The 17,059-nt window shown below is 44.2% G+C and overlaps 1 protein-coding gene across 3 annotated transcripts; it reads left to right on the top strand.

The window, feature by feature from the left end:
* The first annotated feature begins 246 nt into the window (after positions 1–246).
* LOC106583228 (protein OS-9-like) lies at positions 247–15,641 on the top strand. 3 transcript variants are annotated; one of them, XM_014167154.3, is made up of 15 exons: positions 247–490; positions 906–1,088; positions 1,626–1,689; positions 1,959–2,035; positions 10,058–10,156; positions 10,332–10,533; positions 11,986–12,123; positions 12,253–12,347; positions 12,429–12,483; positions 12,593–12,684; positions 12,804–12,995; positions 13,200–13,407; positions 13,783–13,950; positions 14,555–14,664; positions 14,907–15,641. In XM_014167154.3, exons 1-15 carry the CDS (start codon positions 341–343, stop codon positions 15,045–15,047), a joined length of 1,974 nt encoding a protein of 657 aa, XP_014022629.1. In that variant the 5' UTR covers positions 247–340; the 3' UTR covers positions 15,048–15,641. The 3 variants fall into 3 exon arrangements, with proteins under 3 accessions (XP_014022629.1, XP_014022628.1, XP_014022630.1); XM_014167153.3 differs by having other exon boundaries at positions 12,247–12,347; XM_014167155.3 differs by lacking the exon at positions 13,783–13,950 and having other exon boundaries at positions 12,247–12,347.
* Positions 15,642–17,059: the final 1,418 nt, after the last annotated feature.

Genomic DNA, 17,059 nt, shown 5'->3' with positions numbered 1-17,059 from the left:
CCACACAAGGGTTAAGTGAAATCTCAATGTCCCGGGGCACCGGGCCATGCAAAACGAACTCGCCCAATGATGTGTGAGCCACGCCTATACATACTTATTCGGACCAATCGAGGAAGCAGTCGTGTCCAAAAGGAGGGATTCTGTAAATATTTGACAATTATCCAATAGGACAACGTAGTGGCTTTGATTGACATGTATAATACCGTATTCTGTGGTATTTTATGTGCCTGTTGTCCAATCCATGACGTTCCATAGCACAAATAAACAGCAACAAGACTTGACAGATGTAGCTAGCTAGCTTTTTATACCATAGAAGAAAGAGAAGTAGAAACTAGCAATCATGGCTGCTTCCGTGGATAGGTGGTTGAGGGGATTGTACGTTTTCTTTTTGACATGTCAGCTATCCGTCTTGGCTTTCTTGAATCTAGAGGAATTAAACGAGGTGAAATATGGGATCCAGATTCTTCCCGATCCTGTCATTATGGGGCAGGTGAGACGTGAAATTAAGAATGTATAGTTTACGTTAGCTAGCATGCGATTCTGCCCAGTTAGCTAACGTTAGCTATCTAACGTTACTGTAGATAGCTAGTGGAGATGGCTAATGGCTTGCTAACGTTAGAGTCTAATACAATTTCGTGATATTTGAATGAGATAATGCACTATCTAATTAGATGAAGTAACGTTATAGTGTTGCTAGCTAGCGCACCAGTAAACAATGCGAACGTTACCGTTAGCACAATGTATCTGTCTGTGCATAACTGTTGCTACCTACTAATACGTTTAGAAAACGCAGTTTCAAGTTGACAGCAGCTGTCAGATAGCATACTTGCTTAGCTAGCTATCTCGTTAACTAGCTATGTAGTACAGCCTTTATCTAGCGTTATGTCATGTTTTCTACAATGCAGGCTAAGACAGAAGAAGTCATGCTGGTGTCCAGCAAATACAAGCAGATGTATGAATGTCGCCTTCCAGCCCAGGCAGTGAGGTTTCACCAGGACCGTGCCTCTGAGCCTGACACCCAAGGATACACCGGACCAGGCATCCCAGAACTGCTCAAGCCCATGCACACTGCCCCCTGCCTAGTGAAGGTCAGACACACACGTACACACACACACAAGAAGACTAAGGGGAGGAATACTATACCACTGCCTAGAGACAACAGTGCTTCATATTGCGTCAATGTCTAAACAGTTTTCTCCCCTGCCTCTTTACACCAGAACTATTGCAGACAGTTATAAAGTGATGCTTTTAAATGGAAGAGAATAAGTTTACTTGGCCCAGGTTGGATGCTTGCAATGAGTTGTGCAACTTGTATTGACAGTTAAATCCCTATCGTGCTTATTTGATTGGTCAGTTTGCATAACCTAACCATCCAAATTGTCGCTACATTGTCTCTACAATAAGTTACCTCTCTTACTGTATATGGTTGAAGAAGTCACTTGGATGGTTGAACTTGTAATCTACCGGACCTTGAGTTGGACAGACTCCATATGCATATTAGAAATCAACTTCTCCATATAAGGCAGCCTAGGCTATTTGCTATTCTTCTAGTTTTGTAAGGCCACTGTCAACATGAATATGAAATGTCATAGCAACTGAAACGTTGTCATTCTCTATAACTGCAGACAAAAGACTGGTGGACATATGAGTTCTGCTATGGACAACACATTAGACAGTACCACCTTGAGGGTAAGACTTACTTTCAACCACTGTGTTTGCCAAAAGTTAACACAAGTAGCAACAGCTGGATCATCTTGTTTGTACTGACTGTTTACACTTTCACCATGTTTATTTTGGATCCCCTTGTTACACGTCATTATTTACTTCTCTGGTGTTGACCTGTCTAGTGTTGACCTGTCTGTCAAGTGCTGCTGCATCACATGGTTTACCTGATGGTGCTTTGTCTATTTAGATTTAGGCCTTGCCTCTAATAATAGTCTGTTTTTACCTCTCCACAGACACAGACATCAAAGGGGATGTTCTCTTCCTGGGGTACTATGATTCAGAGTTTGACTGGAACAATGAAACAGCCAAGGTAACTGGTTTGCTCCTCTACCCGTATAGGATTTTGTCATACTTTGTGGTGTTACTTCGTGGCGCTGGAGGGGATGACAGATGTTTTACGTCCTCCTAACCAACTGTGATATTTTTTTTAACGTTTTTTTTTGCATTTCACATTTTAAACTTTTATTTTGTACATAATGTACCTGCTACTGTCTCTTATGACTGAAAATAACTTCTGAACATCAGAACAGCGATTACTCACCTTGAACTGGAAGAATAATTTTTCTTTAACGAGTCCGATGCGAAGGATATACTGCTTTCTTGGGAACGGGCCCAAATCCCCGTCATTTGCGTGAAGAAAAGACAGAGGAAAAAGAGGGTGGAGGCTGGGCTTCCTTGTAATTCGTAGGCCAGTGAGTAAACTCTCACTGCCATCTGTTCTATTGGCCAATGTGCAATCATTGGAAAATAAAATAGATGACCTACGATCAAGATTATACAACCAATGGGACATTATCTGTAATATCTTATGTTTCACCGAGTCGTGGCTGAACGACGACACAGATAATATAGAGCTGGCGTGGTCCCAAGATAGCGTAGCAGTGCAGATGTGTTTTGTTCGTCCTCTTGTGTACTTTTGTATTTTTCATCTTTTTTTTGTATATATTTAAATTTTACTTTCAATCTCTTTTCCATTTTAATTCAATTATACCTTCCGGTAACCTGCCTCACCCAATGTGATACGGAACTGCTATTATTTTTAATTTTTAGACCTTATCGCAAGAACCTCCTAGCCATCAGAAGCTAACCAGCTAATTAGCTACAAGCTACTTAGTCACTGTTAGCCACTGCTAGCGGCCTTTACCGGCCTTTTACCTTCTGCACAGATACCAGCCCCCTTTTTTTTAGCCTGGATAATACTCGCCAGCCTATCAGTATCGGGACTGTCTCTCCACTACAACGCCAGATTCCTGCCGTAATCCCAGGACCATTACTCCTGATCTTCACAGCTAGCTAGCACCCACCGAGTTACCTAGTACTGAAGCTATCCCTGAGGCCCACCTCCCAGCCTACTCAGTTGTTCACCCGGACTCCACCCAAACACGGCTAGAACCCACTACTCCACCGGATCCTCGACGTAAGCTCTGGACCTTGGCACCGGATCACCGCTGCTACCGAGTGTCTATAGTGGCTAACGCCCCTGCCCCGAAGCTAGCACCACTTAGCCGTGAGCCAGGCGCATCTCCCGGCTAGCAAACTAAATTACTACAATATCTCTTTCGCCATCTGGCTTGGATCCTTTGTCGACACGGCGCCCCACCGCACCACCACGACTGGTCTGCCGACGAATACTCCGTCCGCTGTACCTTCAACCTGCCTCCGTCGGAGCAGATGTTTCTACTAGCCCCGGCCTACTAACTTTAAACACCGTGTCGCACGCGTGCTAGCGTAGTAGCGACTACTCCGCGGTTTCCCTGTTCCATCTATTGCTGCCCCCTGGACCCTATGATCACTTGGCTACATAGCTGATTCCTGCTGGACTGTCCATTAATCACGGTACTCCATTCTGTTTATTGCTTATCTGTCGGCCCCAGCCACGAACTCAGGTTCTGTGTGTAGTGAACCGACCCTCTCTGCCCAGTCAACGCCATTTTACCTGTTGTTTTATCTGATCAGCTGTTGTTGTCTCACCCGTTGTTGTCTAGCTAGCTCTCCCAATCAACACCTGTGATTACTTTATGCCTCGCTGTATGTCTCTCTCAAATGTCAATATGCCTTGTATACTGTTTAGGTTAGTTATCATTATTTTAGTTTACAATTGAGCCCCTAGTTCCACTCATCATACCTCCTTTGTCCCACCTCCTACACATGCGGTGACCTCACCCATTATAACCAGCATGTCCAGAGATGCAACCCCTCTTATCATCACTCAGTGCCTGGGCTTACCTCCGCTTTACCCGCACCCCACCATACCCCTGTCTGCACATTATGCCCTGAATCTATTCTACCACGCCCAGAAATCTGCTCCTTTTATTCTTTGTCCCCAACGCTCTAAGCGACATGTTTTGATAGCCTTTAGCCGTACCCTCATCCTACTCCTCTGTTCCTCGGGTGATGTGGAGGTAAACCCAGGCCCTGCGTGTGCCCAGGCACCCTCATTTGTTGACTTCTGTGATCGAAAAAGCCTTGGTTTCATGCATGTCAACATCAGAAGCCTCCTCCCTAAGTTTGTTTTACTCACTGCTTTAGCACACTCTGCCAACCCTGATGTCCTTGCCGTGTCTGAATCCTGGCTTAGGAAGGCCACCAAAAATTCTGAGATTTCCATACCCAACTACAACTTTTTCCGTCAAGATAGAACTGCCAAAGGGGGAGGAGTTAGCCTGCGAAGTTCTGTCATACTTTCCAGGTCTATACCCAAACAGTTCGAACTTCTAATTTTAAAAATTAATCTCTCCAAAAATGTCTCTGACTGTTGCCGCCTGCTATCGACCCCCCCCCCCCCCCCCCCCCCCCCCCCCTCCGCTCCCAGCTGTGCCCTGAACACCATTTGTGAATTGATCGCCCCCCATCTAGCCTCAGAGTTCATTCTGTTAGGTGACCTAAACTGGGATATGCTTAACACCCCGGCAGTCCTACAATCTAAGCTAGATGCCCTCAATCTCACACAAATCATCAAGGAACCCACCAGGTACAACCCTAAATCTGTAAACATGGGCACCCTCATAGACATTATCCTGACCAACTTGCCCTCCAAATACACCTCCGCTGTTTTCAATCAGGATCTCAGCGATCACTGCCTCATTGCCTGTATCCGCTATGGGTCTGCGGTCAAACGAACACCCCTCATCACTGTCAAACGCTCCCTAAAACACTTCTGCGAGCAGGCCTTTCTAATCGCCCTGGCCCGGGTATCCTGGAAGGATATTGACCTCATCCCGTCAGTCAAGGATGCCTGGTCATTCTTTAAAAGTAATTTCCTCACCATCTTAGATAAGCATGCCCCGTTCAAAAAATGCAGAACTAAGAACAGATATAGCCCTTGGTCCGCTCAAGCCTCCCCAGCTTCTCCTTCACCCAAATTCAGATAGCAGATGTTCTGAAAGAGCTGCAAAACCTGGACCCGTACAAATCAGCTGGGCTAGACAATCTGGACCCTCTCTTTCTAAAACTATCCGCCGCCATTGTTGCAACCCCTATTACCAGCCTGTTCAACTGCTCTTTCGTATCGTCCGAGATCCCTAAAGATTGGAAAGCTGCCGCGGTCATCCCCCTCTTCAAAGGGGGTGACACCCTAGACCCAAACTGTTACAGACCTATTTCCACCCCGCTCCACCCTGCCTATCTAAAGTCTTCGAAAGCCAAGTTAATAAACAGATCACTGACCATTTCGAATCCCACCGTACCTTCTCCGCTGTGCAATCCGGTTTCTGAGCCGGTCACGGGTGCACCTCAGCCACGTGCAAGGTTCTAAACGATATAACCGCCATCGATAAAAGAAAGTACTGTGCAGCCATCTTCATCGACCTGGCCAAGGCTTTTGACTCTGTCAATCACCGTATTCTTATCAGCAGGCTCAATAGCCTTGGTTTTTCTAATGACCTGGTTCACCAACTACTTTACAGACAGAGTTTAGTGTGTCAAATCGGAGGGCATGTTGTCCGGACCTCTGGCAGTCTCTATGGGGGTACCACAGGGTTCAATTCTCGGGCCGACTCTTTTCTCTGTATATATCAATGATGTCGCTCTTGCTGCGGGCGATTCCCTGATCCACCTCTACGCAGACGACACCATTCTGTATACTTCTGGCCCTTCCTTGGACACTGTGCTAACAAACTTCCAAACGAGCTTCAATGCCATACAACACTCCTTCCGTGGCCTCCAACTGCTCTTAAACGCTAGTAAAACCAAATGCATGCTTTTCAACCGTTCGCTGCCCGCACCTGCCCGTCCAGCTAGCATCACCACCCTGGATGGTTCCAACCTAGAATATGTGGACAACTACAAATACCTGGGTGTCTGGTTAGACTGTAAACTCTCCTTCCAGACTCATATTAAGCAGCTCCAAAATCAAATCTAGAATCGGCTTTCTATTTCGCAACAAAGCCTCCTTCACTCATGCTGCCAAACTTACCCTAGTAAAACTGACTATCCTACCGATCCTCGACTTCGGCGACGTCATCTACAAAATGGCTTCCGTTACTCTACTCAGCAAACTGGATGCAGTCTAATCAGTGCCATCCGTTTTGTTACCAAATCACCTTATACCACCCACTGCGATCTGTATGCTCTAGTCGGCTGGCTCTCGCTTCATATTCGTCGCCAGACCCACATGTTCCAGGTCATCTATAAGTCTATGCAAGGTAAAGCTCCGCCTTATCTCATTTTACTGGTCACGATAACAACACCCACACGTTCCAGCAGGTATATCTCACTGATCATCCCCAAAGCCAACACCTCATTTGGCCGCCTTTCCTTCCAGTTCTCTGCTGCCAGTGACTGGAACGAATTGCAAAAATCGCTGAAGTTGGAGACCTTTTATTTCCCTCACCAACTTTAAACATCAGCTACCTGAGCTGCTAACCGATCGCTGCAGCTGTACATATTCCATCTGTAAATTGCCCACCCAATCTACCTACCTTATCCCCATACTGTTTTTATTTTATTTACTTTTCTGCTCCTTTGCACACCAGTATTTCTACTTGCACATCATCATATGCTCATTTATCACTCCAGTGTTAATCTGCTAAATTGTAGTTATTCGCTTCTATGGCCTATTTATTGCCTAACTCCTCATGCCTTTTGCACACACTGTGTATATATACATTCTTTTTTTCTACTGTGTCATTGGCTTGTTTATTGTTTACTCCATGTTTAACTCTGTGTTGTCTGTGTCACACTGCTTTGCTTTATCTTGGCCAGGTCGCAGTTGTACATTAGAACTTGTTCTCAACTAGCCTACCTGGTTAAATAAAGGTGAAATTAAAAAAAAAAAAAATACATTTTCCATGCACCGGCAGGACAGAGAAGCTACGTCTGGTAAGATGAGGGGTCTATTTGTGTCTAGTCAATAACAGCTGGTGCGCGATGTGTAATATTAAAGAAGTCTCTAGGTATTGCTCGCCTGAGGTAGAGTACCTTGTGATAAGCTGTAGACCACACTATACCTAGAGAGCTCTCATCTATATTATTCTTAGCTTTCTATTTACCACCGTGATGCTGACACTATGACCACACTCAGCCAGCTGTATAAGGCCATAAGCAAACAAGAAAAATGCTCATCCAGAAGTGGCTGGGGACTTTAATGCAGGCAAACTTAAATCTGTTTTACCTCATTTCTACCAACATTTCACATGTGCAACCAGAGGGAAAGAAAACTCTAGACCACCTTCACTCCACACACAGAGATGCATATAAAGCTCTTCCCCCCCCGCCTTCCATTTGGCAAATCTGACCATAATTCTATGCTCCTGATTCCTGCTTACAAGCAAAAACTAAAGAAGGAAGTACCAGTGACTTGCTCAATACGGAAGGGGTCAGATGACGTGGACTCTTTTGCTAGCACAGACTGGAATATGTTCCGGGATTCATCAAATGGCATTGCGGAATATACCACATCAGTCATCGGCTTCATCAATAAGTGCATCAATGACGTTGTCCCCCACAGTGACTGTACGTAGATATCCCAACCAGAAGCCATGGATTACAGGCAACATTCGCATTGAGCTAAAGGCTAGAGCTGCCGCTTTCAAGGAGCGTTACACTAATCTGGACCCTTATAAGAAATCCTGCTATGCCCTCAGATGAACCACCAAACAACAAAGCGTCAATACAGGATTAAGATTGAATCCTACTACATCGGTTCTTACGCTTGTCGGATGTGGCATAGCTTGAAAACTATTACGGACTACAAAGAGAAACCCAGCCGTGAGCTGCCCAGTGACGCGAGCCTACCAGACGAGCTAAATGCCTTTTTATGCTCGCTTCGAGGCAAGCAACACTGAAGCATGCATGAGAGCACCAGCTGTTCTGGACGACTGTGTGATAACGCTCTCGGTAGCCGATGTGAGCAAGACTTTTAAACAGGTCAACATTCACAATGCAGCGGTAACAGGATTACCAGGACGTGTACTCAAAGCATGCGCGGACCAACTGTCAAGTGTCTAAACTGACATTTTCAACCTCTTCCTGTCTGAGTCTGTAATACCTACATGTTTCAAGCAGACCACCATAGTCCCTGTGCCCAAGGAAGTGAAGGTAACCTGCCTAAATGATTACCACCCCGTAGCACTCGCGTCGGTAGGCATGGAGTGCTTTGAAAAACTGGTCATGGCTCACAACAGCATCCATCCTGGATACCCTAGACCCACTCCAATTCGCATACCGCCCCAACAGATCCACAGACGACGCAATCTCAATCGCACTCCACACTGCCCTTTCCCACCTGGACAAAAGGGAACACCTATGTGAGAATGCTGTTCATTGACTACAGTTCAGCGTTCAACACCATAGTGCCCAGTAAGCTAAGGACCCTGGGACTAAACACCTCCCTCTGCATTTGGATCCTGGACTTCCTGACGGGCCGCCCCCATGTGGTAAGTGTAGGCAACAACACGTCTGCTATGCAGATCCTCAACACTGGGGCCCCTCAACGGTGTGTGCTTAGTCTCTTCCTGTGCTCTATTTTCACCCGCAACTGCGAGGCCAAACACAACTCCAACACCATCATCAAGTTTGCTGACGACAATGAGGAGACTCCTATAGGGAGTAGGTCCGAGACCTGGCAATGTGGTGCCAGGACAACAACCTCTCCCTCAATGTGAGCAAGACAAAGGAGCTGATCGTGGACTATGGGAAAGGCGGGCTGAACAGTCCCCCATTAACATCAACTGGGCTGTAGTGGAGCGGGTCGAGAGTTTGAAGTTCCTTGGTGTCCACATCACCAACAAACTATCATGGTCCAAACACACCAAGACAGTCATGAAGATGGTACAACACCTTTTCCCCCTCAGTAGACTGAAAGATTTTGCAGGGGTTCCCAGGTCCTCAAAGTTCTACAGCTGCACCATTGAGAGCATCCTACCCGGTTGCATCACTGCCTGGTATGGTAACTTTTTTTTACACTGTTGCTACTCTCTGTTTATTATCTATGCATAGTCACTTCACCCCTAACTACATGTACAAATGACCTCAACTAACCTCTACCCCCACACTGATTCAATACCGGTACCCACTGTATATTGCCTCGTTATTGTTACTTTTAATTATTTTTTTTGTAACTCTATCTTGAACTGCACTGTTGGTTAAGGGCTTGTAAGTAAACATTTCACGGTAAGGTCTACACATGTTGTATTTGGCGCATTTTAACAAATAAAGTTTATTTGATTCTGTATGTGTTTAACTCTTCTCATACAAAGGACTAAACCAAGAGTGTTTCATGTATACTTGCTGGAAAACATGCAAAAAGCATGTTGTATAAGCCAATTGAGAAAAAATGCGCAGGAAAATCTTAAGCTGTTTAGATTTGTATCCTACTTTGTTTTTCACCCATTTTACTATAGTTGCATTAGGGTTAGAATGAGTGCTTGGCAGGTACGGCTGCTTGTTGGTTTTGGAACACAGCATGTACCTTGTTCAGGTTGATGACATGAGGGAAAGAACAGCGTGTGAGGCTGTTGACTTGACTGCTACAGCAGAAGTGACTCCCTCCCCTGAGACTCACCTGCTGTTTTAAGTTGTATGTACAGGATACACAAGTTATACACTGTCCAACAAAATTCTTACTGGCAGGTTCCTTCTGGACAATTCAACAACAATAATAAAAGTTTAGATTACCAACATAAAGTAAATGGCTCAGTAGAATATAATAAACATTTTAAGTATAATACAGGAAGGCACAATTTATGGTGCAATATTAACACGTGTATCAGGGAAGGAGGGGATTGGGGGGCAAGTGTTTTAAATTTGATGTAATGGTCTATGCAATTTGATGATACAGTAGAATATCCATGGTGTATGCGTTGATAATCTCTTTCTCCTCCCTGGTACCCAGGCCTCCAAGCAACACAGACTGAAGCGCTACCACAGTCAGAGATATGTCAATGGCTCCAAGTGTGACCTGAACGGGAACCCCAGGGAGACTGAAGTCAGGGTGAGAGCCTATGCGATGGGGTCTTAATATTGCAATAAACATCAGTAAGGACAACCTGTCTTATATTGTATTTAATAAATCTTGTAAAACTCCAAACACATTAGATATGACTGGTGTGACTCCTTGACAATCCATGACTTCTGACCCCTGATCTGCTCTGGTCTGTGTCTTCCAGTTTGTGTGTGAGGAGGGCTCGGGGGACTACGTGGCCCGTGTGGATGAGCCCCAGTCGTGCCGCTACGTGCTGACGGTCCACACCACCCGCACCTGCCAGCACCCCTTCCTGCGCCCGCCCTACACCGCCAAGCCCCAGGGCATTGTGTGCCAGCCAGCCCTCAGCACCCAGCAGTACATGGACTATGTCAAGGCCCAAGTCTGTGAGTCAACAGGGGGCTGGGGGTCTTTGGGAGGGTGCTTAGCCTATACAGTAGTTGCTCAACTAAAATTTTGCGATTATGCCGTGGGACTTGGAGGTAATTTGTGGTTTAATACAGTACCCTGCGTCACTACTTCATTGCTCCAGACCAGCGCAATGGGAAGTTGGAGCACTGATTATGCTTTTGGGTCCCAAGGCGCTACTGTGTCTAACTGACAATTTAATGGGCAACATAAACCAAATAGAAAGTCCTCAACTGGCAGCTTCATTAAATAGTACCCGCAAAACACCAATCTCAACCTCAACAGTGAAGAGGCGACTCCGGGATGCTGGCCTTCTAGGCAGTCATTTCTAATAGTCATTTATCCCCGGGACGTACATAAAGCTGAGTGACTCACTCATTCATGGCTTTGGATCAAAATAAGTACCAACATTCTTTCTGATGGTCTTTAATAAAGAAATGTTTTGGTTATCCTGACCTGGACACCATATACAGTATTATAATAGCCCATTATGGGCTATTAGCTGGACAATATACCTTTACCAACACCTCTCTGTATTTTGGTACTTTGTGCAAGGCAATTGATCAGCATTAAACTTTGTGGATGGGGCCTCCCGAGTGGCGCAGCGGTCTAAGATACTGCAGTGCAAACTGCGTTGCTACAGATGCTGCTTCGATACCCGTGCCAGCCGCCACCGGGAGAACCATGAGGCGGCTTTTGGTTTCTCTCCCTCTAAAAACAGAAATAAATCATTCTAAATAACAAACTTTATTTACAAATTACTGAGAATGTCTCACCCCATGTTCAAGAATGGCCTTTTTCTCGCTCACTCTAGGTTAAATGAAATCAAAATCATCTCCAAAATATTGTTATTTTTTAAACAAAGCGATTATTATGAATTAGTTTAGAATGATATAAAAGCCGTTTAGATATTCTCACAGATCAGATTTGCCCTGATGAAAAATGCCTCTTAGATATTCATTTAGAATCCTCCAATCCTCTTATGCTCTTAGTACTGTAGCCTTCTCCCGACCATCACAATATACAGCGCCGTATTTTCCATTCCATCCTAACGGAAACCCTGAGGGTTTTTCTTGGAATGGAAACGCCATAATATTTAATTAAGCTACATTTCTTAATCAACCCCATATATGTTCTTACAAAAAAGTTTTAAAATGCTTTAGTCTTCAATATTGGCATTACTATCAAACGCTTCTCAAAGATGCCCTCTGGTGGTCTAACTAGCATTAATGGTAAAAATAGCTGACAATCAAATAACGTGCCATAGAATTCTGCAGCAGTCTGCAAGGTGTGCTGCAGTATGATGCAACTTTTTAAAGGAGGAACCACTATGTACTGTGATATGGAGCCAGGCTAAATCTTTTAATTGGTACTCTCCTGATTTCACAAGCCCTAAGGAATAATGTAACTCTGCTTCTCTTCATTTTCAGCGGATACGAAACGTAAAGTGGAGCAGATCTCAGAGGAGCTGAAGACTCTTGATGAGATGTTGGCTGGTGACGAGGGGACAGACGAGGACTCAGCGACGCCAACTGATGACCCAGATGTCCTGGGGTCAGACACAAAAGGTGCAATGCCCGTTTGCTTAATCAAAGTACTTAATTTATTGGATGGCTTGCTTGCAGGATTTTATAATGAAAGCGTCATATTGAGAAATAATCTGTCCTCTTGATTCATTCCTCTTGGACCAGATGCAGTTGTCACCTCTGAAGAGCCTGAGGATTTGGATTTCTGGGAGGGAGTGACAAAGCCAGGGAGTACCACAGCAACTGACACCACTTCAGAGCATCAGGTACAGTCAGTGATCGACATATCTTTGAACGTATGCCTTAGTCTTCCACAAGATGGCACCAACAGTGTTTTGTTTTCACAGGCTGGAGAGGATGTCTATGATAATCAGCTCACAGACAATGAGGTCACAGAGGATGGTAATGTATTAAACTGGAATTTAAAACATTTTTCACTTCTGATACTTTTCAAGTATATTTTCCTTTTGGTTAAAATCCATCTGGTGTTTTTTTTTTTTACTCCTCATAGCTTTTGGAGATGAACAATTTAACTTCAAGATCATCACTGACCCTGCAGACCTGATGAAATTTGTGCAGCATCTCAAAGAGAGCAACAGGAAGGTTAGTGCTGCCTTTAGGCCATGGCCAGTTGACTTTTACCCATAACAATGTATTCATAATGCGCAGTGACATTTTTGTGCATTTCATTTCAATATGGTTCATTCTGAGTTCGTTTTCAGAAAGCAGAAAATGAAGCCAAACAAGAACGAGAGGGACTCCGAAACGAAAAGGAGAGGGATGAGGGGGATGAAGAAGAGCATCTCCTGCTGCAGGAGTTTGAGGAAGAGATAGCTGACATCTCGGTGCCTTCTGCCAACATCGAGGAAATGAAAGGGGAAATGCAGAAGGAGTTTGACAACATCATAGACGAGGTGCGAACAGACACTAGAGATGCTAGACAAGTGTACAGGCAGTAAATGGGTCTCTGTAATAGAACAGGTTATTGAGTGCTCAACCACATTATGGGCCAAACATGTGAGGTAGATGGACATCTAAATGACCACTATTATTTTGTCAACATGTTAATATTTTGATTGATAATGTTGCTTGATAGAGTGTCTCTTTTTTTGTTCTAGGCTCAGCAAGAACTGGAGACCGAGGGTCTGAAGGGGGAGTTTGACCGCACCCAGGCAACCCAGACCCTGGAGGCTACTCTGGACAAGCTGCTGGACCGCCTGGAGGACAAAGAGGCCGGGGACACAGAGGCAGAGCCCCAGACAGAGGGAGGCCAGCGGGCCAACGACCCAGCCAGGGGCAGCCCCAGCCTGGCCCCTCGACAGCCAGGTAACTGGGCTCTCTGCCTGGAGCTCCACCGTCTGGGCCTGGCTCTATGTGTTCATAGATCATACATCTACATTCCGTGTATATTCATTTCTATGTAGATGTCTGTCATAATTTCTTGTTCCATCTCATGTTCAGTACCTTTTTGGAGATTCGCTGTTCAATGCTCAGGGGAGAGTAAAATGGGAGTAGGCTATATCAGCATACTGACAGTCCCATATATAGAGAAAGGGGATCATAGAATACCGGTAGTGAATTGAAATCTCTTGAGAGATCCCACCCACATTGCTGGCTTTAACTCCTACATCCTGTTGCCCTACTTTTACTTGTTGGGAGGTGACCTCTGTTGTTTGTCCCTCTTTTGTCTCGTCACCCCAGACCAAGCGGCTGACGACCTTGTTAAGATCAGAGTTACTAAGTATAAGACAGGCAGCAGTTCCGATGGGGAGGTCAAAGTTCAGGAGATGGGCGAAGGTGACCCCCAGTGGCAGCACATTAAGGACGTGGTTAAAGAACAGCTAGAGAAGGCGGGACTGAAGGCCGAAGGTAGGAAGGGGAGTGCCCAAAAACACACGGCCCGTCTCTCTTTTCCTCCTGATATCTTTAGCGTATGATCATGTCACTCTTCTCTTCTAATTTGGGCTATTTAGGTCAGGTTCCAAAAATAGAAGGGGGTCACTGGCAAAACAGAGCTACGCTTTGCATGATCTCGTATCTGTTGAAATGGGTTTTTAAATTCCCTTCAGATCTCTGTTGGCGTGTGGCAAAGTTAATGTGTGAACATATTATCTGAGGAAGCTTCTCGGTGTGCTTGCCATATTAACATTTCAAAATAGGCTTATCTGATTTTAGGCCTCACATAGCATGAAATATCTATTTAAGATGTGTAGATGCAACAGTCAGTGTCTCATCCATTTTCATCTCTCTCTTGTGTGCGTTCCATGTCTCGTTTCTATCTGTTCTTATTTTGTATATTATTGCTTACTGTATGTGGTATTGTGCCAGAAACTTTTCAATAGGGTTGCTGGCTGACATTCATGTCTGTGCAGAGTTGCACATTTTAAGCTGTGTGTGTGTGTGTGTGCGCGCGCGCTTTGGTGTATGTGAAACGCCTGTTAGTATTGTAATGTTGCTAATGATTTTTTTAAAGGTAAAATTGAGGTGAAGATTATAACACGAAGGACAGCTGAGGAGGCTGGGGACCAGTGGTTGACTGAAGAAGATACCAAGTCCTTCAGAGAGCTGCTCATCAACCTACTAGTAATTACAATTTTAAAAAATCAACCTTTTAAGAAACACTACAGAATTTTCTCTTCGGTCTAGAAAAAGGGTTTTGATATGTGTTGAAAGAGATCTGTAAGGACATTTTCTCTATTTGGTTCAACGACTGCACTCAAAACCAATATAAGCAATTGATAGTGAAGCAGTTCAACATTTTGAAAGAAGTCTAATATGAGTAATTGTGTGAGCTATTCTTTTGCTCTTCCCTGTATTTCTCTCAGACAGGGGGAACAGAAGAGGTTTACAAGGAGCAAAAGAGACAGCAGGAGTTGGAAAACAACTACAGATTTGTATGGGGAGAGAGACAGGAAGAGGCCCAGTCCACCAGTACTGCACCGGACTCAGACGATGTGGAGTTATGAGCTCTGGGGAGACGTTTCCTCGCATCGTGGGAACCAAGCACCTGTGGAGGCTTGGAGACAGGGCGTGTCCCTCTCCCCTGTCAGAGCTCTGAACTCACTGTCAAGTCTCAGCCGCCCCACTGGTAAAACCAGTGTCCACAGACACACCTGTTTCCACACTCAGAAATGTGTTGTGTCCGTATCAGGCACTTATGTCCCTTGCACAAACCAATCCAATTGTCTCAGCTGTGGTAGTGTAATAGTGTCCTTTTTTTTTCTTCTCTCTAGTGAGAGCCCAATGTGATGGCTGAAAAAGCATTATTTCAATGTTGATTGCTATCAGTTGGAATCAGGAGGAGGGTGAAAAACACCATGGACTGGACAAATGGCACATGTGAAAATGTCTCTTTCTTGGACTGTATATGATGAACTTTGCATTTCTACAGAACTATGATGCCCTCTCCTGTATCCACATAGCAGTGCTTATAATTACTCCTCTGTATTTGTTTGCTGCTCTACACTGATTAAATCACCTCAATGAGTGATGCAATTGAGGAATTGACCTGGTATTTACACTTGGCTTAACAACTGGATGAATACAATATGTTTGCGAAAGGGGTGTTATGTTCAATTTTTTGTTCTTTTTATTATTATTATTTTTTTTTTTCTGCAATGTTTAAAGAATGCAGGTTCGGAATCCTGAAAGAGTGAGACGCATGCTGTTGTAGGCTGGGTACCAGTCTCTCCACTCTCTGTACTCCATGTCATGTGCCAAGGAGGCTGGCCTTTCTACTATCTTCAATGAACATTCTGTTATTAATGAGCTCCAGCAGATCCTGATTCGATCGGAACTCTTGTCACTTTTTTTTCTCCACAGTCTGTCGAAAGTTGCTACAGTAGCACACGTCTAAATTATCAAACTAAATACATAATGAAATTCCAACCACAAAATGTCTTAATTCAGCTTGCTAACAGCTAAATGTTTGTTTTAGACTTTGTTTTAAATTATCGTTCTATTTCCGAGGCTCCATATGTTGTCAAGGAAAATATGTTAATTCCGGCAGCCAATGAGCAACTCCACTATAAATCCTGCACGTATTAAACAGTCTCTTTGGCAATGACAAGGAGTGGAATGTTAGCTTAAGAGGCTGGTACTCAGACTAATACTAGTTTTGAACTATTTCAATCAGAACGAGTGTCGTTTAGTATAGCTTTTACTCTTTAATTACATTACCAAATTAATTTGGTCATTGTGGAATGGACATGCTTGTTGAAATAATCATACTTCATATGGATTTTGTAGTATTTTAAAAGAGTAGATGTTTCTGGAAACTTTTATAAATTTTGAATGTTCAAAACCGTTATTTGAAGTTCCAGATTATATTTAGCTTTAATGGCATTTAGAACCAAAGGGTACTAAAATGTCATTTCTGTGAAATAAGTATTGGAGCTCATCTAGTGAGAGAAATTGGTTAAATGTCATTCAACGCCTGTTCAGCCAAAATGTTATATTTTCAACATTGTGCTCATAGGGCAGCTGTTCTTATCAACAACTTCATTTTAAAGTTACAACCTTGGCATAGGACAACATAGAAAACTGTAATATTAGGGAACTGGTTAGGAAACGGACGTTTCTGACTTGCTAACTGAATGAACGCAGTACATGTATAACTACAACCAGTTAGCAATTCGGAAATGTCAGCGTTTCCTAGTTCCGACTAGCACTTGAATGCGGCATTTTTTTGTGCAAAGTTTTTTTCAGAGATGTCGAAGGCGTCACAGGCTGACTACACCTCGCGTGCGCGAGCGTTGCAAAATAAATTTTGAAATCTATATTATTCAATTATTGCGTGCACCAACGAGTGTCTGCTTTGCCAAGGTCTAAAATAGAAGTCAGTTCTATTTGTGATGCAGATCGCACTGCAAGTCCTGCCTCTCCCATCTCCTCATTGGTTGTTAGAAGCAGGTACCCAGCAGGGACTGAAAGACGAATGAGGTCAGTGGCGGTAATGCACCTAATTTATTAAAGTTGC

Source organism: Salmo salar, chromosome 22 (genome assembly GCF_965601325.2).
Source record: "Salmo salar chromosome 22, fSalSal1, whole genome shotgun sequence".
Lineage (NCBI taxonomy): Eukaryota > Metazoa > Chordata > Actinopteri > Salmoniformes > Salmonidae > Salmo > Salmo salar.
This window is presented reverse-complemented; position numbering and strand designations above follow the sequence as displayed.